Genomic DNA, 23,295 nt, shown 5'->3' with positions numbered 1-23,295 from the left:
CCCCTTTATGTCTGACCCACTTCCCCCTCTATCAGAGCTCAGAGAGAGGCCCAGGCGCCCCTGAGCCATGCTGAGGTCCTTTGCTGGATGAGGAAGTGGAATAAGGCTCCCCAGTTTCTTGATGGAGGCTCCTGGCAGGTGCCCTTTGTCAGACCCCACCACAGCCTGGGCAAGCAGCCACACCGGTCCCGGCCCGTGCTCGGCACTCTGGTGGCAGTCTTGCCCTTCTCCCTGCATGCCTGTGGGTCTGCTCTGGTGTATGAAGATCAGTGGGCTAACTGTGCCTGCTGAACCTGGCAAATAAATGTCACCCTGCCAAAGCTTCTGGCCACCCTCTCGCCTTGCTTCCTCTGACTCGCTGGGGAAGGGCCCCTGGAAGGCAGTGGGGAAGGGAGAGGCTGGAAGCAGGCTCACAGATAGTGGCCTGTGCTCAGTGCCATGTGGCTTGCTTGGGCTGAGAATGCAGATCACCCTCACCACATGTGTTCCTTGATGGTGGTGATGGGTTCCTCCAGACTGTAGTAATCCCTATGGATGATGGGTCCTGTGATGGACTTGTGCCAAGGAATGACCTCTGGGCTGCTGTCCTGATAAGTCCTGTTGAACAAGGAGTCCTTGTCTTAGCTGAGGCATAGAACTAGAACCCACCAAAACCCAGCCACCATAGAGACAGACCTTGCCTATAGCCAAAGTGGGCTTCCCTGGGTTGGGGAGAGGCTGCAGGGTGGCTATTGCACAAAGGTTCTATGCGGCCGTTTGTGTTAATCCTTCTTCCTGGGAACACTTGTGCTTTCCACATGGGCCCAAAGGATCCACTCTGAGTCTACTTCAGGTGGAACAAATCAGCTTTATATTATGGGGCTCTGCATAAGGTTTCTTCTGGGGAGAGGGCCGTACCACTGCTAAAAATAGTTGAGAGTGATAACTCCTAGGAAGACTTGTCCCAGCCGCTAACGGTCCAGGTGAACCCACTCTTTTAGGGATGACACAAAGATAACTTGTGGTGTGGGAATAAGAAAAAAGGGTTTGTTAGTCTCTGGTCTGTGAAACATCTGGGCCTCCAAAATTTCAAAATGCCACTACAGTTCAGAGGCATAAACTCATCCTCCTGGGAGCTAAGAGCTGAAGTCAGAGTACCGGCCCTGCCGCCTCCAAAATGGGGATCGTCCGTCGTGCCTTGCTTGGAAAGAGCCAGAGTGAGCTTAGGGGTTAGAACCTGTGTCCACCTTTCTAAGATGACTCAACAGCCGAGAGCTGGGAGGGTGGTCTGTGGGAACTGTGGGCTTCCAGCGTACGGTCCATCACTGCCCAAGCGCAGGGGACTCGTTCTCCATCGCGATCAGGGTCCCGTTCCCCTACGGCCGCGGTCAGACTCTCCCGAGGTTCAGAGAACGCTGCCCTGAAAGAACAGGGCCGAGGAGTCCGTGCCGCACTGGCTAGCTTCTCATCAGCTCTGGTTTGCCCCAGAAAGCGTCCCGGTCGGCAGCGTAGCTGCTCCCCAGCTCCCCATCCAGCGTTGAGCTCTTACGGTACTGGTCATCTTCCCCAGGGCCTCCTGAGCTCTATCTCCGACTGGTTCCGGTCCGCGTTCCACCCCGTGATTCTAATTGGCCGCAATACCGTTAAGCCCCGCCCCTGAGGGTTCGCCCAATCCAGGCTCACCCCTCAGGGTCTGCCTCCACGTTTCGTAAGGCCACTTCCGGTCCTACACCGGAAGTGGAGCAGTAGAGCCAAATTTGAAGGCACTGAAGCGCGGGGGCGCGGCCAAGAAGCTGGATCCTTCGCGGTTTCCTCGGCTACCTGGGCCCCTTGAGTCCAGTGATCATGCCTATCCGTGCGCTATGCACCATCTGCTCTGACTTCTTCGACCACTCGCGCGACGTAGCGGCCATCCACTGCGGTCACACCTTCCACCTGCAGTGGTGAGTGACCACGGTTTCGGGGCTGGGCGCTCGTTCCGGTACGGCTACAGGACTGTAGGGTGTCGGGCCTCTGGGGTGCCATCCCCCGGAGCCCAGACGGGTGATGAGGATGGCATTAGACGGAGCTCCACTGGAGGTTTCCGACCTGAGCAGAGGCGGGCCAGGGCAGGCATTCCGTAGGAGGTGGCAGCTGAACTGTGTCCAGAAGGACCGAGTTAGTTCAGTGAAGACAGGAGTAGGGACTTTAATGATCAGCTTGCGAAAGAGATGTGACTTAAGAACTATTAACCCAGGCAGAGGTGAGCTTTCAACAAACTGACGAGCGCTTTTGTTTCTTAGAGGTAGAAACCTGGCAGGCCTCTGGCTGCCGGGTTTGTTGGGGTTTGTTTGATGGTTTGGAATGCTTCTATCCGGAGTCATCTCTTTGGTCAGACACCACAAGCAAAACTCAGTTAACATCTAAGGGCAAGAAGGCGCTCCCGGATCAAGCTGTGCTGCTAACCCTATAGGACCATTCTATTGAGTGCAGATGGTTGGCAAAGATTCCTCTAGCAGCTGCGGAAGGGCTGGTTCAGAGCTCCTTTGCTCCTTTATTCATTATGGTAAAAAAAGTTTTAAAAAAACTACCATTTTTTTCTTTTCCTTTTTTTTACTATATATTTTTATCGTAGTTATACATTTTTTACAATGATAAAAATAGATAACATAAAATTTACCATTTTAACTATTTTTGGACTGTTACAAAGTTTAACAAAAAAAATTTCAGCACAAAAAGTACACGACCCAATTTTAAAATAGACCCTTTGGAGAGGGGTGAACACAGCCATTGTTTATACTCTATCTAAGGCTTCTAACATGATAGTATTTCTTTTTACCACCGTTTCAATATTGTTCTGTTGCCCATTAGTTGCCATTATCTATCCACATGTTATCACCTGTCATGAGATTCATAAAGGGATTAAATTCCTGCAATATGCCTGGGACATGTCTGCCACCATCTCATTTCAATGATAACTTTTTGTCCAACATTTTTTTAACTTGGGAGGGTGAGCTTTGCTCATGGGGTTTACTGGTCAGCTCAGAGATACCTTCCACTTTAACCATTTTTAAATGTACAAATCAGTGGCATTAAGTACGCTAACAGTGTTGTGTAACCGTCACCACTGTCTATTTTCAGAACATTTCTGTCATTGCAGACAAAAAACACTACTCATTAAACAATAGCTCTCTATCCCCCCTCTTCAAAACCCCCGGAAACCTCTATTTTACCTCCTGTCTTCTTGAATTTTCCTATTATAGGTACCTCATAAAAGTGGAATCATTACAGTATGTTCTTTTGAGTCTGGCATAATGTTTTCAAGATTTGTCCATATTGTAAAAGGAGAATTTTATTCTTTTCTTTTAAAGAATTTTTTTTTAATTTTTAAAAAATTGATTTGAGAGAGAGAAAGCCACTGATTTGTTGTTTTACTCATTTATGTATTCATTGGTTGATTCCTGTATATGGCCTGATCTGGGATCAAAGCCACAACCTTGGTGCATCTGGACAATTCTAATCACCTGAGCTATCCGGCCAGGGCAAGAATTTCATTCCTTTTTATGACTAAATAATATTCTGTTGTATGGAAATAACACATTTTGTTTATCCTTTTATTTGTTAATGGACCTTGGTTTATTTCCATGTTTTGGCTACTGTGAGTTATGTTACTGTAAATATTGGTATACAAATATATGTATGAGTCCCTGCTTTCATTTCTTTTTTAAAAGGAGTTTATTTATTTTATTTTTAGAAGAGGGGGAAGGAGGGAGAAAGAGAGGAAGGGAAGCATCGATTGGCTGTGCCATGACCAGGGACTGAACCTGGAACTTAGGCATGTGCTTTGACTGGGATTTAAACTGACAGCCTTTCACTTGGTGGGATGATGCCCAACCAACTGAGCCACATCGGTTAGCTTTCATTTTTGGAGGGTTATACACAGAGATGGAATTACGGCATCATATGGTAATTCTGTGTTTAATTTTTTGAGAAACTGCCTTACTGTTTTCTACACTGACTGCACTAGGTTTCCAATGTCTGTACGTCCTTGCCAATGCTTATTATCTGTTTTTGTTTTGTTTTTATAATAGCCATCCTAACAGGTGTCTTCTTTTTTAACGTATGTGTTTACAACTGTTAATTTACCTCTTAGCATTGCTTTTGCTGTATTTCATAAGTTTTGGTATGTTGTGTTTTCATTCATTTTAAGGCATTTTCTAAATTCCCTTGTAATTTCTTCTTTACCCATTGGTTGTTTAAGAGTGCATTGTTTAATTTCCTTGTACTTGTGAATTTTCCATTTTTCTTCTGTTGCTGATTTTTAGTTTCATCCCATTGTGATCAGAAAAGATACTTTGTATGACTTCAGTCTTTTAAAATTTATTAAGACTTGTTTTGTGGCCCAACATATGGTCTGTCCTGGAGACTGTTCATGTGCACTTGAGAAAACGTGTATTTGGCTATTATTGGGTGGAGTGTATTTGTTAGATCTATTTTTTATTTTGTTGTTCAAGTTCTCTGTTTCTGATTGTTTTGCCCATTATTAAAAGTGTAGGGTATTGATATTTTCAATTTTTGTTGTAGAACTATCTATTGCTTCCTTCGATTCTCTCCAATTCTCTTTCATATGTTTTTGGGCTCTGTTGTTAGGTGCATATGTGTTTATGATTGTTATTGCTTCTTGGATTGAAACTTTTATCAATATATAAAGTCCTTCTTTGTGTCTTGTAACTTTTTTTTTCCTTGCCTTAAAGCCTATTTTGTCTGACAATTAAGTAGGCACCTCAGCTCTCTTTGTTACTATTTTTCTTATCCTGGTAGGGATTCATTAAATTTCTTCAATTTGTGGAATGATTTCTTTAATTAGTTTTGGAAAATTATCAGCAATTATCTGTTCACGTATTGCTTCTGTTCCACCATGTCTTTTCTTCTGTATTAGCTTCTCAATTCGGCTATAACAAATTACCACTCACTTAGTGACTTACAACAACACAGATATGTTATCTTATAGTTCCAGAGGTCAGAAGTCCAAAATGGGTCGTTCTGGGTTAAACTCAAGGTTCGTAAGTGGGGTTTTTCTCGGTTCATAGCCTTCTCTCCATTGTCAAAGCCAGCAGTGCTACCTCTTCAGGTCTCTCAGTGTAACTCGGACACTCCTGCCCCGCTTGTAAGTGCCCTTGTGATCACGTGGGGCACACCTGGTTCGATACAGCACCCATCTGAAGACCCTTAGTTAACCACATCTGCTAAATCACCCTTTTCATATAAGGTAAGGTGTTCACAGGTTTTAGAAATTAGGATGTAGACTTCTTGGGGGAGGATATTATTCTACCTAATGTTCTCTCTGAAACTCCTGATTACGTGTATGCTAGACTGTCTCACAGCATCTTCTTTATTGCTTATCATCTTTTTAATTCTTAGTGTTTCCTCTAAACTGTCGTTCAGTTTACTAATTCTTCAGCCGTGTCTAAACTGCTATTAAACTCATCCACTGAATTCGTAATTTTGGCCATTTTTTCAGTTTTAGAATTTCTGTTTGGTCACCTTTTATTTTCTGATTCTCTCCTGATATTTTCAGTCTTGATTTTTATTTATTTGGCATGGTGTGTTATGGTCTGTGTCCGACAATTCCAATATCTGAAGTCTTTGTTGATGTTTCGATTGGCACTTTGAGCGCTCTTTTCCTTGTGTGGCTGTTTACTTTTTTAAAAAGTTTATTGAAATATAACATATTACATGAAAGATTGCATATAGTCAATGTTTGGCTTGCACGATTGTCACAAACTGAAGGAGACCGGAAACGAGGCATAAGCATTCCAGAAGCTTCCCTGTGCGCTCCTCCAGCCACCCCCTTCACCAGCCCTCCCCGCCGCCACAAGGCTGCCCACTGTCTTGACTTCCAAAAGCGTAGACGAGTTTTGCCTGCTATTTTACTTTATGTAAATGAAGTCGTACACCATCTACCTTTTTTTGGTATCTGGCTTTTCTTCCTCCAAGTTATGTTTACGTGATTCATTTATAACAGTCTTAGTTGTAGATTCATTCATCCTCATTGCTGTGTAGTATTCCACTGTGCATGGTTAGCTATGATTATATGTTGTATGTAGTATCTGAAAAATTATTATAGAAAAAATTTTGAGGCCTAGGGCGATGGTATCATCTTCTAGAAAGGACTGTTTCCCTCTTATCCCCGGGGATGGGAGAGTCTACTAGCAGGGGGCGACTTCAAAGTTTAAAGCTTGGACCAGCCAGATAGATGATGCAAAGCTGGACTGTGTTTGCTTCTACTGCTTCTTGCTTTTACTTCTCGTTTACCCTTCCTTTGAAAATATAGCTTTCTGGAGTCCCAGGTAAAGGGGGGATGTTATTAGAATCCCCATCTCTCAGGGGCCTGGGTTTTGACTGTTGCTCCCTGTCAAAACCTAGAAGGTTCACAAAAGAACAGCTCAGTGGTAGGGAGGGCCAAGTGGTCGGAGTGCTCCTACCAGCCGGCCTTGGGCAATGTCCCCACCTGTGTGGGCCGGCCTAGGGCTGAGGGAGAGCAGGACAGACCCTTTTGGGGTCAAGGGGGCTACCTGGCCGTATGTCTCCAGCCAAACCATGGCTCACCAGTTTGTTTTTCTGCATCTCATTCCAGCCTAATCCAGTGGTTTGAAACAGCACCCAGCCGGACCTGCCCACAGTGCCGAATCCAGGTGAGGGGAGTGGGGTGGGAACACCTCAGCTTCAGGCATCTTCTCCTTGCCAGGGAGCAGCATGAGGAAAGGTCTCTGAAGCTGATCCCTTTCTTTGACCCTTTTGGACCCTCGTGATTTGAGGCTGGTTGGACCTTACTTGTGCTTTCGAGCAGCTCGGACGCCTGCTTATGCCCACGGGTAGCTGGCAGATGCACACGCTCTGCCTGGGACATTCTCTACCTGGGCAGATTTGACCCCCTTCCCTGCCTTTCCCCACTTTCTTAAGGCCCAGTCCCTAGAGCTGGGGAGTCTTTTGAGTGGTCACCCTACGGGTCTGCGGAGGCATGGCTTTAGTAACAAACAACCAAGGGTGGCACTGGCTTGGAGCACCTACAGGGTTGCAGAGGCGGCCTGCCTGCAAGGAGGGCGGTGTGACAGGGCAGGCCTGGCTGTGGACTAGGCTGCACGTACACTCTGTCCTCCGCGCCCATGACCCTGCTACGCAGTCACACTCTCTTGCTCTCCCCTCCAGGTCGGCAAAAGAACCATTATCAATAAGCTCTTCTTCGACCTTGCCCAGGAGGAGGAGGGCGTCTTAGATGCCGAATTCTTAAAGGTACACAGAATTTACCTCATGTGGCTGAACCCCCAGCTCTCTGAGAGTTCTTTCTGCCCCACCCTGGGAGAGGACCTAGAGGAGGAGGTGGAGTTCCGGAGGGGGGAGACTTTGCAGAGAGTTCAAGGCAGAGGCAAGGAGAACAGAGAACAAGGGAAGATGAGACCGCCATTGGAGAAATGCACTGCGAGCTTTCCCTTTGGGACTTCAAAGCAATTTCAACCCAGGGTCAAAGTGGCTCCCTGGAGGGCCCCTCCCCTTGCTAAGGCTCTGCGACCACCCTCCCCAGCCCACTTTGCTGCTGGGACAGTTAGGGGCAGATTAGAAAACTCTCCCAGTCCTCAGCCAGGGGAGATGTGTGGACCCTTTGTTCACACACCTGGCTGTGTCTCAAAACTGCCCGGGGAGCTTGGCAATGCCAAGTGCCTGTGTCTTTCCCAGGCCAGGAATAGAGGGCAGAACCCCTGGAATCAAGATGTGCAGCCAGGGCAGAAGGCAACACTGCAGGCGAGGATGGGTGCGTTCCCTCCCACTCTCCCGCTGCTTTTCTTCCGTGTCTACGATGCAGCTTTCTTTGTGTGCAAGGGGGCTGGGTTGGCAGGAACCTCTTGAGGAGGTGGAACTGGGGTTCGCAAGTGAACCTGGACTCTGAGGGTTAATTTGCTGGGCATCTGTCAGATCAGGGCCCAGTTGGCCCTGGCTCCAGGGTGCCATGATGTCCCTGAAACCACACTGCTTCAGGAACATGGAGCTTTTGTGCTTAAAGCCAGCATGTTCATCGTCATGGTAACTGCTCCCAGTTTTAAGCCGTGTTCTCCCTGTGATACAGGCAACAAAGGCAGCTCCATTTCTTTTCGGCTTTCAAAGCCAGATCTGGGAGACAGGGAGGCAAGGGCTTGGAAGGCATCCTGCTTGCGTGTGGCAGGAGCCAGGGGCCCAGGGGTAGTTTTGCTTCTCCGGCAGCCCTTGCACCACCTTCTCAGCCTGCCAGTTCCACCTTGAGATGTTCAGCCTCCACCAACCAGCCCAGCCACCAAAAGCACCTGCCCCAGAGTCCTGAGTGGAGAGTTTGACCGCATGGGGCTTATCCACCTGCTGGGTCACATGTGAGGTTCTGAGTCTTGTGTTGACCTGGGAAGAGTGGTCTGGAGGAGTGATCTGGTGTCTGGATTCCGTCCAGCTACCATCACGGACCCTTGGTCAGGCCTTTTGCTTTGGCAGAACCTGGTTTTCCTGCTTATGGACGAGGCACCTCTCTTGCCCATGGGATGTTGAATCCTCTGACTCCTGAATGGGAGCGGGGCTCAGTCCTGCCCCAGCCTCTCCGTGGCTCTACAGCAGTGGCTCTGCAGTGCACACACAGGCTTCGGAGGCTCACAGTCTGGTTAGAACCTAGCACATGTTAGGTCTTGTCCAGAGGCTCAAAGCTGTCCCCTCTCCGGCCAAATTCGACTCCGGCTGGAAGGTCTGCGGGACACGGAGCCGGCTTCAAGCTTAGAAGAGAGGTTGACTGAGGCGCACAGGACCTCAGGGCGGAGGGAAGGAGTGGTGGCTAACTTTGTGCCCCACTGAGTGCAGCTGATGCCCAGAGAGGGTAAGGCCCAGCCCAGGGCCCAGGAAGCAGCGGAAGCCTCTGCCAGACTGAGCACACAGACCCAACGTCATGTCTCTTGTCTCTGTTCTGCCTCTTCCTCTGTCTTGTCCCTCAGATTATTTCCCTCATCTTACCGACTTCTTAAAAGGGCACACAGAGACACAGAGATGAAGCAAGGCTTATCTCTCCATAGTTGGTTTAGCTTGGCCTTGAGGTGCAGCTGAGAGCGGCAGGCTCCGTCCTCCCTCCCGGGGCTCCCCGCAGCTCAGGGGCAGCCGAGGGAGGCCCGGCTGTGGTGCTTGCTGCTGCTTATGGTGGGCATTGTCTTACAGAATGAACTGGATAACGTCAGAGCCCAGCTTTCCCAGAAAGGTGAGTTAGCAAGAGACAAGGGGCTTTGGGGAGCCTCTGACTCGGGAGGCGGCGGGAGAGGCCCCGGGGGGCAGGCCTCCGGCCTGCTGGTGAAGCCATGGCCTCACCCTGCTCTGCGCTCCCAACAGTCTTTCCAGCTCTTGTGACTGAAAAGGAGAAGAAAGAGGGGGTGACTGAAGCCATCCGCCTTGCCCAGGACTCAGGCTGGGAGGGGGCTACCTGATGCACCGGAGTGTGTGTAGGAGAGGCTTCGGCCGCAGAGTGTGGCAGGAACCTGCATGACTTCTGGGCTGATGCATTAATTAGACCCGTGGGAGCAGGGAGCCTTGGAGTCTTTACTCAGGTCGTCCCCAGCAGCAGACAGAGGGCTCCATCCCGTGAATGAAGAGACTCTAGCTTGGCTTTCCTGCTGCAGTGCGTGCCAGAGAGAGGAGCCTGCTGCCCAGCTTTCTGGCCTGGGACATGTTCTTCACCTGTCTCTGGGGTGGGGTGCTCGAGTCTGGAAGCCTTGGTTCTCGTGCTGACAGGTGGATGGGTCTGTCCGTATCCTCCCCCTCCCACAGAGAGAGAGAAACGGGACAGCCAGGCCATCATCGACACTCTGCGGGCCACGCTGGAAGAACGCAACGCCACTGTGGAGTCTCTGCAGAAGGCCTTAGATGAGTCCGAAATGCTGTGCTCCACCCTCAAGGTGGGTTCCGGGTCCTGTGGGCATAGCTGATGGGTGACGGAGCCCCGACCCTGGGCTCACCGCACCAGGCCCGCCTGGTTCTACCGCGGGCAGCACTTGGTGTGCGCAGTTGTCAAATGGAGGCAAATCCGTTCGTCCCCTGGCCTCCCCTACCGTGCCCATCCAGCTCATAAGAGAGGGCCACATTTCCACACTGAGAAATTCTGCCCTAAGTAGTTTGGAGAGGAGAGGGCTTCCCTGCTCCTCACGGAGGGGCTGCCTAGCCATGACCTTGGCGAGGCTGGGCCATCCTTCCGAAGTGGTTTGTACTCCACCGATGAAGCCAGCCTGAAGAAGCTGCCATCCGCACGCTAGTCCTGGTCGGCCTGCCCTCTGGAGCCAGATCAAACAGCACCCCAGGGAGGACCAGCGGCCTTTGAAGTTGGCTATGCTGAGCTGACCGGGCAGATCAAAGCCTGCCGAGGCAGCCGTTCTAGATCCAGAGGAATTTTGTATCAGCTGGGTTGGCGTGCCTCTTGTGCTCCAAGGAGCATGAGGTGATTGATCTGAGCCCACAATTGATATTCTGGCCTTGTAGCAGGGAGCAGTCGTTGCTGGATGCCATTTGAAAGGAGAGAGGCAGCAGCCTTGAGAACAGACAGGGCCCCGGGGTGTGCATTGTCTCTGTTCTTGCTTGGTGGCTGGTCTGAATCACGTGGCCTGGCCAGTGGAAGGGAAGGAGCAAACCAGCCCCTGGCTGCAGAGCAGGTGCCTCTGGTGGAGTTCCCAGAGACAGAGTGGTCTTGTGCTGAGGGCAGCCTGGCCACTGCCTCTGGTTCAGCTCTGCTGTCCTGGCCACTGTCCGTGAGTCTAGATGGTGGGTAGTGAGGCCTGGCTTTGTGCTTCGGGCTCCTTCAGCTTTCTGCACAACAAGCACTGTGAGGCCCAGCACAGGAGTGGGGCAGCCCCCAGGGGCCTGTGGGTGCTGGCAGGGGCTGTACCTGCGGTAAGACATGCCGCGGGCAGCAAGCAAGGAGGTAAGGAAGCTGCTGGCCTGGGGCTTCTTAGCAAAAGAAAATGTGAGCTAGAGAGGGGCCCGGGAGCCTCGCCTCGTGAGGGTGGGGGGACACGTGGTTATCAGCATTTTCAAAAGCAGAAAGGCTGAGGGTAGAGCCTTCCTGGTGACTTTAGCCATGGCCCCAGGGACTCCCCAAGCAACAGGTGTGGATGGGTGTGCTTGCTCTTCAGAAGCAGATGAAGTTCTTGGAGCAGCAGCAGGATGAGACCAAACAAGCACGGGAGGAGGCCCGCCGCCTCAGGAGCAAGATGCAGACCATGGAGCGGTGAGCTTGCAGCTGGCCGGCCCTGTGCCCGTCCTCCCTGGGCCCCCAGGTGGCACAGCTCAGAGGCTGCAGCGGGAGTTCAGTCGCCTCTGTGGCGGCTCTCATCTCCCTAGGCCACAGGGGGCTGCTCAGGCCAACTGGGTCTCTTTGCTCGGCCTCTATGGACTCTTCCCTGTCCCTGTTGCCTGTGGCCAGATGGTCTGGCAGGTCTTTTGCTCCAAGAACCTCTGACCTTGAGGACCTCTGTCAGACCCCTCCTCCCCAGCAGCATCTCTGCAGCTGTCCTCAGCTCTGCTGTGAGGCCTTTCTTTGGGCAGACCCGCCCGCTAAAGCATCCTAGCAGGCTAGGCTGTCACCATAGCAACAGTAACAAAGGGAGGCAGAGCTGCACGGGGTACCTACCCATCAGCCTCCAGATTTTAGATGCTGTGGGCTGGGTGTTTTTCAGGATTGAGCACCTACTCAAGAGCCAGCGGCCCGAAGTGGAGGAGATGATCCGAGACATGGGTGTGGGCCAGTCCGCGGTGGAGCAGCTGGCTGTGTACTGTGTGTCCCTCAAGAAGTGCGTACCCTGGCCCCTCGGGCCAAGCCCAGGAGCTGAGCCCTGGCACCCCAGCCGTGCCTCTCCATCGTGGCCCCTCTCTTGCAAGGCGGGGCAGATGGAGTCCAGGGGCAATGCCGCCTCCGCTTGAACGTGACCCTACCCTCACTGTGTGGCCAGGAGCCAGCTTTTTAGCCTCTGTGGCCCTCAGTTTACGGAATGGAGATAGTGATAACCAGCCTGGTAGGGTTACTGGGAGAACTGAGTGACGAGAAGCGTCATTTCTCAGGAGGCTGGCACAGCTCTGTGAGCTGCCAGCCCAGTCATGGTATCCGCAGCCGTTTCCCATTGGCATGGTTACTGACCCTGCCTGGCTTGCGTCAGAAACTTTGCTCAGATTCTCCAGTACTGTGGGTAGGAGGTCGAGGAAAGAACCACTTGGCTGACAGGCACTGAGGACCCCAGATGCCTCCTGTGGGGGCCAGGCAGTACGGGGGCCTCCCCAGTGAGGCCGGGGCTGCCTGCACAACCTCTCAAACTGCCGGCGCCTGCGGGACAGGCAGAGCATGGCTCCTCGAGCATCGGCGCGGGCCGTCCACAGTGCCGGGCTGCTGCGCTCAGGCGTCAGAGCGGGAGCGAGCAGGCGAGGGGCTGAGCTCGGCTTTGTGTTCGGCTTGACCTGACCAGCAGGTGTCTCGTTCTGACGTCTCTTTTTTGACCCCTGTGTAGAGAGTATGAGAATCTAAAAGAGGCACGGAAGGCCTCGGGGGAGCTAGCTGACAAGCTGAAGAAGGACTTGTTTTCTTCCAGAAGCAAGGTAACTTGGGAGCGGAGGGCAAAGCAGATGTGGCTGTTCTTTTTCCACGCTCACTCCTGTCTCCTGAGCAAGGCCGAGGGCCTGGCGGCACCTCTGGTTCCGTGGGGCTGCGGGATGACTCACGGAGACGGGTTCCTGGCCCTCACTGGCTCTGGCTCTGGCTCTGGCTATGTGGCTTGTCCATCTGGGGTGGCAGGTCATGCAGGTGCTCTCCTAACATGTGGCCGCCTCTGCTCTTCCTGGCTCCTGGGCACCTCTTAGCTGGCAGGAGGGCACAGGTCCCACACGTGACAGGTGCGGAGGCCTGTTTTTGTACCAGGCCTGGAACAGGGGGGCTGCTCTTAGAACCTGACTCAGTCGGCACCGCCGCCGCTTTTGTTTCTGGGCCTGGTGCGTCCATGGGCCGCAGGGTATAGGAAACAGCCCTCACTCCCGGGCAGCTCCAGAAGGACACTGCTGGACTACAGCCCAGCCCCCTAGAGCCGGGGTCTCCCTCGGGTGTCCCCATGCTCTTCTGGGCCCTGGTCTGCTGTGAGCACGCACCGGGTAGCAGCCGACGGGGCGGGGCACAAGGCCACCCCTTGGCCCATTCTTTACTCCCTACACTTTCCTGTAGCTGCAGACAGTCTACTTGGAGCTGGACCAGACCAAATTGGAGCTGAGGTCAGCCCAGAAGGATATACAGAGCGCTGACAAGGAAATCGCGGTGAGGGGCATCCCAGCCAAGGGGAATAATGAGGGATGGTTTGTGTGCCCCCGCCAGAGCAGAGCTGGGCCTGGAATCTGTGCACCAGTTGGCGGTGGTGGCTCTGGGCTCCATGCACCCTCCTGGGTCAAGGTGGGTCAGGACCTTGACCCTGGTCTGGAGCCTGGGAGGACAGCATCATGGGTCTTCCCACAGAGTCTGTGCTGTGCCTACAGACCCGAGATCACCAGAGGAAGGGCTCCGCCTCCAGAGCCTGGCGGTGGGGTTTCGGGCCTCGCTCTGCTCCCAGCGGCCTGGCCCTCCTGCACATTGTTCACGTCCTCGGCATTCGGTCTGCACTTGACGCCTCAGCCTTTCTTTCACACTTTTTTCTTTTCTTCCCCAAGAGCCTGAAAAAAAAGCTAACGATGCTGCAGGAAACCCTGAACCTGCCGCCAGTGGACAGTGAGACTGTGAACCGCCTGGTTTTAGAGAGGTTGGTCGGCCCTCTGGGGTGGCTCGGGGCCACAGGCTGGAAGGGCTCCTTGGGAAGGGTCTTCCCTCCCCTGGCTCTGGCAGGGCAGGTGGTCCCCCTGCCCTGGGAGACAGTGAAGGTTTAGCTGGAAAGCAGCTTTGAGGCAAGTTCTGGGCTCTGACAAGGGGAGGCCAGGGCGGCTGGAGAGGACCTAAGGATGGTCAGAGAAGGGGCAGGAGCGCGGGCTGCCTCCAGGCAGCCTGTTTATGGGGAGGCTCGCCAGACGCATCTGCCTGCCCCAGATTCTGAATCAAACAGGAAACCACTGACCGAAGAATCTCCCTCTGGTCCTGGGAATGTGTGCGTGGAAGCTGCCAGCAGAGGGAGCCAAGAGGAAGAGGGATGCGGGTCCCTGTCTGGAGCTGGCCCTCCCTGCCTGCTCCTGAGTGTCCCACCGCTAGTCCAGGTCCCCAGGGCCATCTCTCACCTGGCTGCCCAGCTGAGGGCCCAGACAGAGACCACACAGTGTGGAGACCCAGCCGACCTTTCACTTGAGCCGCTCCCAGTGTTCCTTGGAAGGCCATTCTGCTCCCCTTCCCCGCGTCCGGGCAGCTGCGGGAGCCTGCCCCGCCGACTCCTGGTGCCTCCTGCCCCTTTCCCTTGCCACCACCCGCCGTACAGCGTGTGGCCCATCCTCTCGCTTGTTCCCTGTGGGCCTGCTGTCCCGGCCATGCTCCCTCCCAGGATGTTGGGGGGGTCTGTGGGTACTGGTGGTGGCTGTCCGTTCCATTTGTCGCCGTAGGATTATCCTTCACTCCTGTCATTTTAGGGTGGCCCAGGAGGTAACTATCATCCCCAACCACAGAGGGGGTGTTGGGAAGACCACTCTCAAGGACCCCACAGGTCCCTGACCCCTAGGCTGAAAGGCGTTGGGGAGGCCTTTGCTTAGGGAAGGCCTGACAGGTGCTGTGAGTTCACAGAGGAGACATTGACTGTCCCCATGCCACACAGGTGATGGGTGTTCCCAGGGTCTTTGTTCTGTTTTGGAAAGGTGGGCTTTGAGTATCTTGCTCCTGAGGCCTCTGGCACAAAGCCCTGTACACAGGCCGTGGGTGAGTGCCCCAAAGGTGACACGTGTATATACTATGCATAGAGTTTTCCAAAATTACAACAAAGTGTATCAACATTTGAGTGTATACAGTTCACTGGTATTAAATACATTCCTAACACTGCTACCATCCTCACCATCCATCTCCAGAATTTTTTACTTTTGAAAAACTGAAATACCGTGCCCTTTAAACATTAACTCCCTAATGTCCCCTCTTCCCCCAGCTGCTGGCAACCAGCATCGCACTTTCTGTCTCTCTGATTTTGGCTATTCTAGACACCCCATATAAGTGAATCATATAGCATTTGTCTTTCTGTGACTGGCTTAATTCACTTAATGTCCCCCCAGTCAACCCACGTTGTAGCATACTGCAGAATTTCCTTTTTTTCAAAAAAGAAAAAGCTGAACAATATTCTGTTGTATGTATACACCACATTTTGCTGCTCTGTCCTTCGGTGGATGGACACTTGGGTTGCTTCCTTTTTTTGACCGCTGTAAACATGGGGGTGAAAAACGGTCTCTTCGAGATCCTGCTTCCAGTTCTTTGGGATGTATACCCAAAAGTGGAATGGCTGGATCATATGGCATCCTATTTTTAATTTTTTGTGGAACTGCCTTTCTGTTTTCCACAGTGGCTGTACCATTTCACATTCCTACCACAGTGCACAAGCGTTCCTGTAAGGATGTGGATCCTTACCAACACTTGTTATTTTCTGGGTTTTTTTTTTTTTTTTTTTTTTTGTTATTGTTGTTGTTTTTATAGTAACATCCTGACAGGTGTGAGGTAGTTTTGATTTTCATTTCCCTAATGATGAGTGATGTTGAGCATCTTATGGGCTCATTGACCATTTGTAAATCTTCTTGGGAGAAACATCTGTTTAAGACCTTTGCCCATTTTTGAATCAGGTTGTTTTCTCATTGTTGAGCTTTAGTTCTCTATACAATTTAACTTTTTATCAAAGATACGATTTGCAAATATTTTCTCCCATTCTTTGGCTTGCCTTCTTATTCTGTGATAGTATCTTTTGATGCAAAATTTTAAATTTTTTGTGAAGTATAATTTGTTTTGTCTTTTGTTGCCCATTATGTAGAGTTTCATGTTGCTTTTTAAACTCAATATATGTGCATTTTCCCATATTAATAAGTTTACTCTTTGAAAGCCCTACATTAAAAAAGAATTTTTTTTAATCTTCACCCAAAGATAGGTTTATTGATTTTAGAGAGAGAGAGAAACCTCCATGTGGTCCACCTGTTGCCTCCCATATGGGCCCCAACTGGGGACCAAACCCGTAACCTGGGTATGTGCTCTGATTGGGAATCTACCCCGTAGCCTTGGGTGCACCGGTCACTCTAACCGCCTGGGCCACCTGGCCAGCGCTGGAAACCCTGCTTTAATCTCTATCATATTCAGGCTATGAAAGTGCCCACCCCGAGGGGAGTCATTTTGACAGTTTCTAATATTGCGCCCTTTGCCATAAGTACTTGAGGGGACATCCATTTACACCACTCTGCGGTCACATTTTTAGCTCCTCGCACTGAATTTTGGGAGATGAGGCCTCTTGGTCAAGAAGGCGGCAGCAGCCTGTGTGCGTTGGGTTTTGTGTGGATTTTTGCTTGCTTCCTTTGACGTCCTCCGGACTTTCACTGGCCCCATGCCTGTGTGGAGGGCTAGCCAAGTGGTTTCCTCTGTAGAGACTGGGACCTCCTGGCAGGGTGGCCCTGAGCCAGGTGTGGGCTGCAGGCCCCTGGAGCTGGGCCGCGTCTGACACTTGAGGGGCCGCTGTCCCTGGGCTGCCACTGGGCTGAGTGACCAGTCTCTCCGTGCCTGTAGCCCAGCCCCTGTGGAGATGCTGAACCCGAAGCTTCGGCGACCAGCCTTCAGTGATGACATTGACCTCAATGCTACCTTCGATGTGGACACGCCCCCAGCCCAGCCCTCTGGCACTCAGCACGGCAATGCCAAGAAGCTCTGCCCGGAGAGGGCACAGTGAGTAACAGTCCCTGGCTGTGTCTACAGCCTGGAGGGAGGAAGGCTGAGAGATTGCTGCAGGCCCTGCCCTACCAGCTCCGAGCAGCTGCGGGGGTGGTGAGGGTCCCCTGGGCTTGACCATGGCTCTGGTTCCAGCCACCTCTCTTTTCCAAGTACTCGCTCTGTGCAAAGCCTTCCTCTTGCTTGTCTCATTGGCCTTCACCACCCCCTTCAGGCAAGGGTGTCGGGACGTGAATTGGAGAGAATACCGAGGTCCCAGTGAGGGCGCACATTGGCTAATGGTGTGGGAGGGGCTGCTAACATTTTGAATGTCTGCTCCCCGGAGTCTTGAGCCAGGGACTCTGCACCCCCTGCTCTGTGTGCCTCTCAGGCTCATGTGTCAGACAGGACCATCTCAAACCATGGAGCTTACCGGGTGGGTAGCGCACAGGGGCAGGTATGGGAGGCTGTGTGGAGCTGCACTGGGGTGGGTGGGACCCGCACTAGGGATGCAGTGGCACTGGGAGCGGGGAGGCTGTGTCCTTGGCCATGCAGGCCAAATGTAGTTCATCATGGAGACGAGAACTGCTCCCATACATACATGTGGTATGTGCTGCTCAGGTAAGGGAGGTCAAGGGCTGAGCAGGCTTCCTCTTCATCTAAGACTTTGGACATGCGAGAAAGGAATTGAGATGGTGGGCCCTGGAGACGGGACCCAGGGGGAGGGCAAAGAGGAAAGCCCGCTGGGCTCCCGCCCCTCCCCGACCTCGGGGGCGGAGGCCCCTGCGCCGGACGGCAACGAGCAGCACACCCAGGGCCTGCGGGCTGCAGTCGGGCCTTCTCGGGGCCTGTCCCACGCTCTGGCCTCCTTGGGGGCTCTTCTCTGTAGCTGTAAATTTGAAAGCGCATCCCTGGGGCCTACAAGGTGCCAGACCTTTTATAGAGACATTTGTACCATTGTTGGGGTCTACAGGGCACGTGCGGGAGCCTGGGATGCCCCCAGCTTGGATCAGCCTCCCCAGACTCAGACTTGCAGCCAATGGAGAGTCTTCTCATGGTCTTCATGTGGCCTCACCACAGGCTCTGGGGACAGGAGCAGAGGGTCCCGAGTCAGCAGGCATGATCCTGCCCCTGTCCCTGTGGCTTTGAGAAGCCACAGCGTCAGCCTTACGTTGCCATCCTTCCACCCACCTAGAAAACTCCCAGGAGAGAGGGTACCCAGCTGCGAGGGTCCCCAGGAATTGGACGGAAACACTATGTCCAGCTCTGGAGCTGAGAATGGGCAGGGCCTGGGGCCGAGGTCTGTTCCGGCCCAGACCTGCCTGCCCAGAATACCTGGATGACCTAGGGAGTTGGCCTAGCCCTGTGCTCCGAGAGCACTTTATGGGCTGTTGGCCTTACTGGGGGTCTTGTGGGGGTGGTAGCCCTCTCTGGGCAGACAGGACGAGGCCTGAGCTCCTGAGATGTGTCTGCCTATATGAGGCCATGGCTGGCTTTTCTCCTGTGGCTGGTGAATCAGGTGGGCTCTCCTGCCCCACACAGAGCCTGGGACATGGTGAGGTGCCTGAGGGTTTGGGGGGCACTGGAATCAGACTGTGCCTGCATGGAAGCCACAGGCTTCGGACATGGTCCGCCCCCGCTGCCTCCACACTCCGGCAGCTGTGGCTGCCTGGCAAGTCACGGGTCTGCGCTGCAGCGGGGATCCCTGGGGGCCTTGCCCGGGCACACAGCCACGGCAGCAGCCTTGCCACATGGTGGCTCTGCAAGGGGTGTGTGCCGAGCCTGACCACCCTGTCCCTGTGTCTCGCTCACCTGCCTCTTGTCTCTATATCTTGCAGCTCTCCCATTCAGGACGTTCTCAAGAAGATGCCCAAAGGCTGCAGGCAGGTAAGGTTCCGCAGAGGAAGCTCAGCCAGTTGCCATCCAGCCCTGGCTGGGGCTGAGTGGGAAGCTGGGCAAATGCGACTGCAGGGTCTGGCCAGCGCCCTCTCAGGCCTGGCCAGCACCAGTATTGGTGCTTCCTGCCTCCTGGTGAGGCCTCAGAGGTCCTGATCCTGTCCCACCGCCTCTGCCCATCCCTCCGTGCTGCCACCCAGCTCATTGAGTCTGGCGTGTCCCCTGCAGGAGGCTCAGCTCTCGCTGGGCGGCCAGCTCTGTGTGGGAGAGCCAGATGAGGAGCTGGCTGGCGCCTTCCCTCTCTTCATCCGGAACGCGGTCCTGGGCCGGAGGCAGCCCAAGCGAACCAGGCCAGAGCCCTTTCGCAACACGGACACAGTGAGTATGGCTTCCCACAAGTGGCACGTCCAGCCTCCTGGGCTAGTGCAGGGGACGATGGCCAGCCCCTCTCCCCTCCCCCTAGCTCATTAGCCTGGTCCACTCATCTCTTCCTTTTACTTTAGGTAAGGACAGGCTTCGACGGTCTTGGAGGCCGGACAAAATTCATCCAGCCTGTATCCTTGTTCTGGGGCATCGGGCTGAGCTGAACTATAGAGCCCACACCATCCCTCACCTGTTCCCTCAGACCCCAGCTTTTGCGGGTTCAGCCTCACGTGTGCGGAGCCAGGCCTCACTGAGTACAGCAGGGTGGCCCACCCCCAAGCCTCAGCCTTTCCTGTCCTGTGCCCCAGTCCCCTCTTTCAGCCTTTTCCTTGACATCTCCTTCAGACGGACACAACTACGATCCGCCCACTGCCTGTGAAGCCCAAGGCCAAGGCTAAGCAGAAAGTGGGGGCCAGGAAAGGGCTCCCTCCCTCCCAAGCCAAGCTGGACACTTTCCTGTGGTAGCGACAACAGTGCATCTGATCAAAGGCCACGTAGGTGCCTCCGGCTTGTAGTCCAAGACTGGCGCTGCCGGGGATTTGTGGGGCATGGCCCCTCTTCCAGGACCAGCCGCGAGGGCAGTGGTGGTCAAGAAGATGGGGCTGCGGGTAAGGCCCAGAGGATGTGCTTTTCTGTAGCATTCCCTGGCCCACCCCCACCATACTGGGCCTAGTGGCGGGAGCTGGGACCAGGTCACCGTTGCCGCCAGCAGGGCTTGCTCCGTGTTGTAGGCTCCCATTTATAGCCAGGACCAGATAGATGCTGGGCTGCTTCTGATCTTCCAGCCCAGGGTTGACTGTATGGGCCAAAGTGCTTGAGGCTTCCCCGGCAGCTTCCGCCTGCCCAAGCTTCCGCCTGCCTCTGGCGTCCTGCTAGGCATGGCCTGGGCCAAGCAGAATGGGGGGTGGGGGGTGGCGGCGGGGAGGGGATGGGGGTGAGATTTCTGTGTTGAAAATAAAAAAAAAGTTAGGCTCTTTTCTTTCTGGGTCTGGGAGTGTAAATTAGCACTTTGGAAAACTGTTTGGCATGACTTGCTAAAGCAGGACCGTCACCTAGATGCACACCCTTAGGCGTGTAGCCTCTCAGAGGGCACAGAGACTCTCAAGAAGGCAGTCACTGCAGCTTTGTCCACAGACTCTCACCGGGGCACAGCCCGGAGGCCATAGGCATCTGATAGATGCCCAGTGGTGACCTCAACCAGATTTAAAGAGACCATGCAGTATCCAGTGCCCTTTTTAGCCAGGAAGTCTTTGTTACAGCAGAGGTAGTAGAACAGAAACTGCAGGAACCATGCACAAGGAACATGTGTTTTGCAGTAACAGTTTGAAAAAGTCACAAGTGGACAGCTTCAGCCTTCAAGAAGCAAAATTTAGCCGTCCCTAAGGTGTGGGAGAATTCAGTCTGTAGAGTTATCATAACATACTACTCAGAAGCTAGCGCTCAACAAAAAAAATTACAAAGCATATAAATAAACAGGAGAGCATGGCTCATTCACAGGAAAAAGAATTTCATAGAAACTCACTGACAAATTTTGGAACTGAAAAGTATAATAACTGAGATGAAAGATTTATTATTGCTTGAGTCACAAGTCAATTGCTTTCTTATATATCATTAGTGAACAATTGAAATTAAGAACACTATCATTTACATTAGTACCAAGAAGAAGAAGGAGAAGGAAAAAAAATATTTAGGTATAAATCTAACAAAATATATACAAGGTCTTTGTGTGGAAGATATTAAAACTTAGATGAAATTTTTAAAAGATTTAAAAAAATAGAGATACATTCCAAGTACATGGATAGGAGGACACAATATTGTCAAGATGTCAGTTCTTCCCAACTTAATTACAGAATCGATAAAATTCCAATAAAAATCTCAGCAAGTTTTTTTGTTACCAACAAACTGATTCAAAAGTTTATATGGAAAAGCAAAAGACTAATAGCCAACACAGTACTAAAGAACCAAGTTAAGGACTGACACTTCCCAACTTCAAGATTTATTATAAAGCTGCAGTAATCAAGACAGTGTAGCCCTGGCTGGTGTGGGTCAGTGGATTGAGTGCTGGCCTGTGAACCAAAGGTTTGGCAGTTCAGATTCCCAGTCTATGCCACATGCCTGGGTTGAGGTCCAGGTCCTCACTAGGGGGCGTGCAAGAGGCAACCACACATTGCTGTTTCTCCCTCTCTAAAAATAAATAAAAACCTTTAAGAAAAAAATAAAAAGACGGTATAGTATTGTCAAATGAACAGAAAAATAGAGCAATGGAACAGAATAGAGAGCCCCAGAAATAGACCCAGCTGATCTTTGACAAAGGAGCAAAGGCAATTCAATGGGGAAAGGGTAATATTTTCAACAATGGTGCTGAAACAACTGGACATCCACAAGCAAGAAAAAAAAAAATCTATAGACAGTTCTTACACCGTAGAAATTAACTCAAAATGGATCGTAGAATCAACTGTAAAACACTAAACAATAAAACTAGAATATTAACAGTAACAGGAGAAAATCTAGGTGACTTTGTGTTTGGTGATGACTTTTTAAACATAACACTAAATGCTTAATTCATGAAAGAAAAATTTATATAATTTGGACTTCATTAAAATTTAAAATTTATGGCCGTGGCCACGTGGCTCGGTTAGAGCATCATCCCAATATACTGGGGTTGAGGGTTTGATCCCCAGTCAGGGCACATACAAGAATTAACTTGGTGAATACATGAATAGGTGGAACAACAGATTGATGTTTCTCTCTCTCTCAAAAATAAAACTTCTGCTCTGTGAAAGATGTTAAGAGAATAAAGAGACAAGCCACAGATTATGAGAAAAACTTTGCAAAAGCATCTGATAAAGGACTGGTATCCAAAATATAGAAACAACTCTTACAACTTAACAAGAAACAGCTCAGTTTAAAAATGGGTGAAAGTCCAAACACACACCTCACTAAAGGAAACATACAGATGGCAAATAAACATGAAAAAACAACATCATGTAATCAGAGGAGCACAAATTAAAACAAGGAGATACGACTACACACCTGTTAGAGTGGCCAAAATCCAAAACACTAACACCGCCAAATGCTGGTGAGGATGTGGAGCAACAGGAACTTTCATTCATTGCTGTTGGAAATGCTAAATGGTACACTTTGGCAGCTTCTCATCAAGCTAAACATAACCCAGCAATCATGCTCCTAGGTATTTACCCAGCTGAATTAAAAACACATGGTCACACAAAACTCTGCACACAAACACTTGTAGCAGTTTTATTCGTAATTGCCAAAAAAAAAAAAAAAAAAAATTGGAAGCAGCCAAGATGTCTTTTAAATGGGGGAAACTATATGTGGGGTGTGAGAGGGTATGTGGAAACTCTGTCCACATGGCTCCCTGACATGGGACTGTGGGAAGGAGCAGTTATAAGAAAAGTAGGAATTCACCAACACTTACTGAAATTTACCTGTCCCTTCATCCATTTCTCCCCAGATGCTGACAGTGTTCCACCAGACTTCAAATTTCCAAAACAGTTGCTTCAGACAGTCATGGCCAGCTCAGTTGTTTCAATGGAGGGGCAAATTGTTTGAGTTTTCTACACTGCCATCTTCCCTGACAGGACTCTTAAATGACGAACTTAAACAATCAGTGGTTCAGGCTTGCCCAGTGTGGCTCAGTTGGTTGGGTGTTGTTCCACAAAGCGAAGCGTCGCTGGTTTGACTCCCAGGCAGGGCGCATGCCTGGGCTGCAGGTCCTGTCCAATCCCTGGTCGGGGGCAAGTGTGCGAAGCAGCCGGTCAATGTTTCTTTCACATTGATGTTTCTGTCCCCGTCTTTCTCCCTTTTTTCCCCTCTCTAAAAATAAATAAAATCTTTAAAAAAAAAAAACCCACAATCAATGGAGCTAAGAAATCACAGAGAAATTAGAAAATACCTTGAGATAATTAAAAATGAAAACAACATATCAAAATTTATGGTTTGCAGCAAAAATTGTACTGAGAGGGAAATTCATAAACACATGTAAAAAAATATCTAAAACTAATAATCTCACTGTACATGTTTTATTTTTAAAATTGTTTTAATTTATTGATTCTAGAGAGAGGCAGGAAGTGTGGGGGGAGGAGATTTGTTGTTCCACTTATTTATGCGTTCTTTGGTTGGTTCTCATA

General features: G+C 51.4%; 1 protein-coding gene and 1 pseudogene across 1 annotated transcript; one reads left to right on the top strand and one right to left on the bottom strand.

The window, feature by feature from the left end:
• Positions 1-1,796: 1,796 nt before the first annotated feature.
• TRAIP (TRAF interacting protein) lies at positions 1,797-19,609 on the top strand. Its single transcript, XM_054594845.1, has 15 exons — positions 1,797-1,922; positions 6,596-6,653; positions 7,168-7,251; positions 9,178-9,217; positions 9,781-9,908; positions 11,136-11,230; positions 11,679-11,792; positions 12,501-12,588; positions 13,205-13,294; positions 13,681-13,769; positions 16,688-16,843; positions 18,664-18,712; positions 18,950-19,099; positions 19,225-19,275; positions 19,490-19,609. The coding sequence occupies exons 1-15, from the start codon at positions 1,825-1,827 to the stop codon at positions 19,607-19,609; spliced, it is 1,410 nt and encodes a 469-aa protein (XP_054450820.1). The 5' UTR covers positions 1,797-1,824.
• On the bottom strand, positions 2,753-2,983 carry LOC129087813 (small nuclear ribonucleoprotein G-like; annotated as a pseudogene).
• Positions 19,610-23,295: the final 3,686 nt, after the last annotated feature.

This window comes from Pteronotus mesoamericanus, unplaced genomic scaffold (genome assembly GCF_021234165.1).
Source record: "Pteronotus mesoamericanus isolate MK-2021 breed Mesoamerican mustached bat unplaced genomic scaffold, CSHL_Meso_final scaffold_533, whole genome shotgun sequence".
Taxonomy (NCBI): Eukaryota; Metazoa; Chordata; class Mammalia; order Chiroptera; family Mormoopidae; genus Pteronotus; species Pteronotus mesoamericanus.
Note: the sequence above shows the minus strand (reverse complement) of the source record. Positions and strands in the feature narration are given on the sequence as shown.

Bases quoted from the DNA above. Each gene is read 5' to 3' on its own strand.
- TRAIP (XM_054594845.1), top strand. From the start codon at position 1,825: ATGCCTATCCGTGCGCTATGCACCATCTGCTCTGACTTCTTCGACCAC. The intron at 1,923-6,595 runs GTGAGTGACCAC...ATCTCATTCCAG, and splicing joins CACACCTTCCACCTGCAGTG to CCTAATCCAGTGGTTTGAAA. The intron at 11,793-12,500 runs GTGCGTACCCTG...ACCCCTGTGTAG, and splicing joins TACTGTGTGTCCCTCAAGAA to AGAGTATGAGAATCTAAAAG.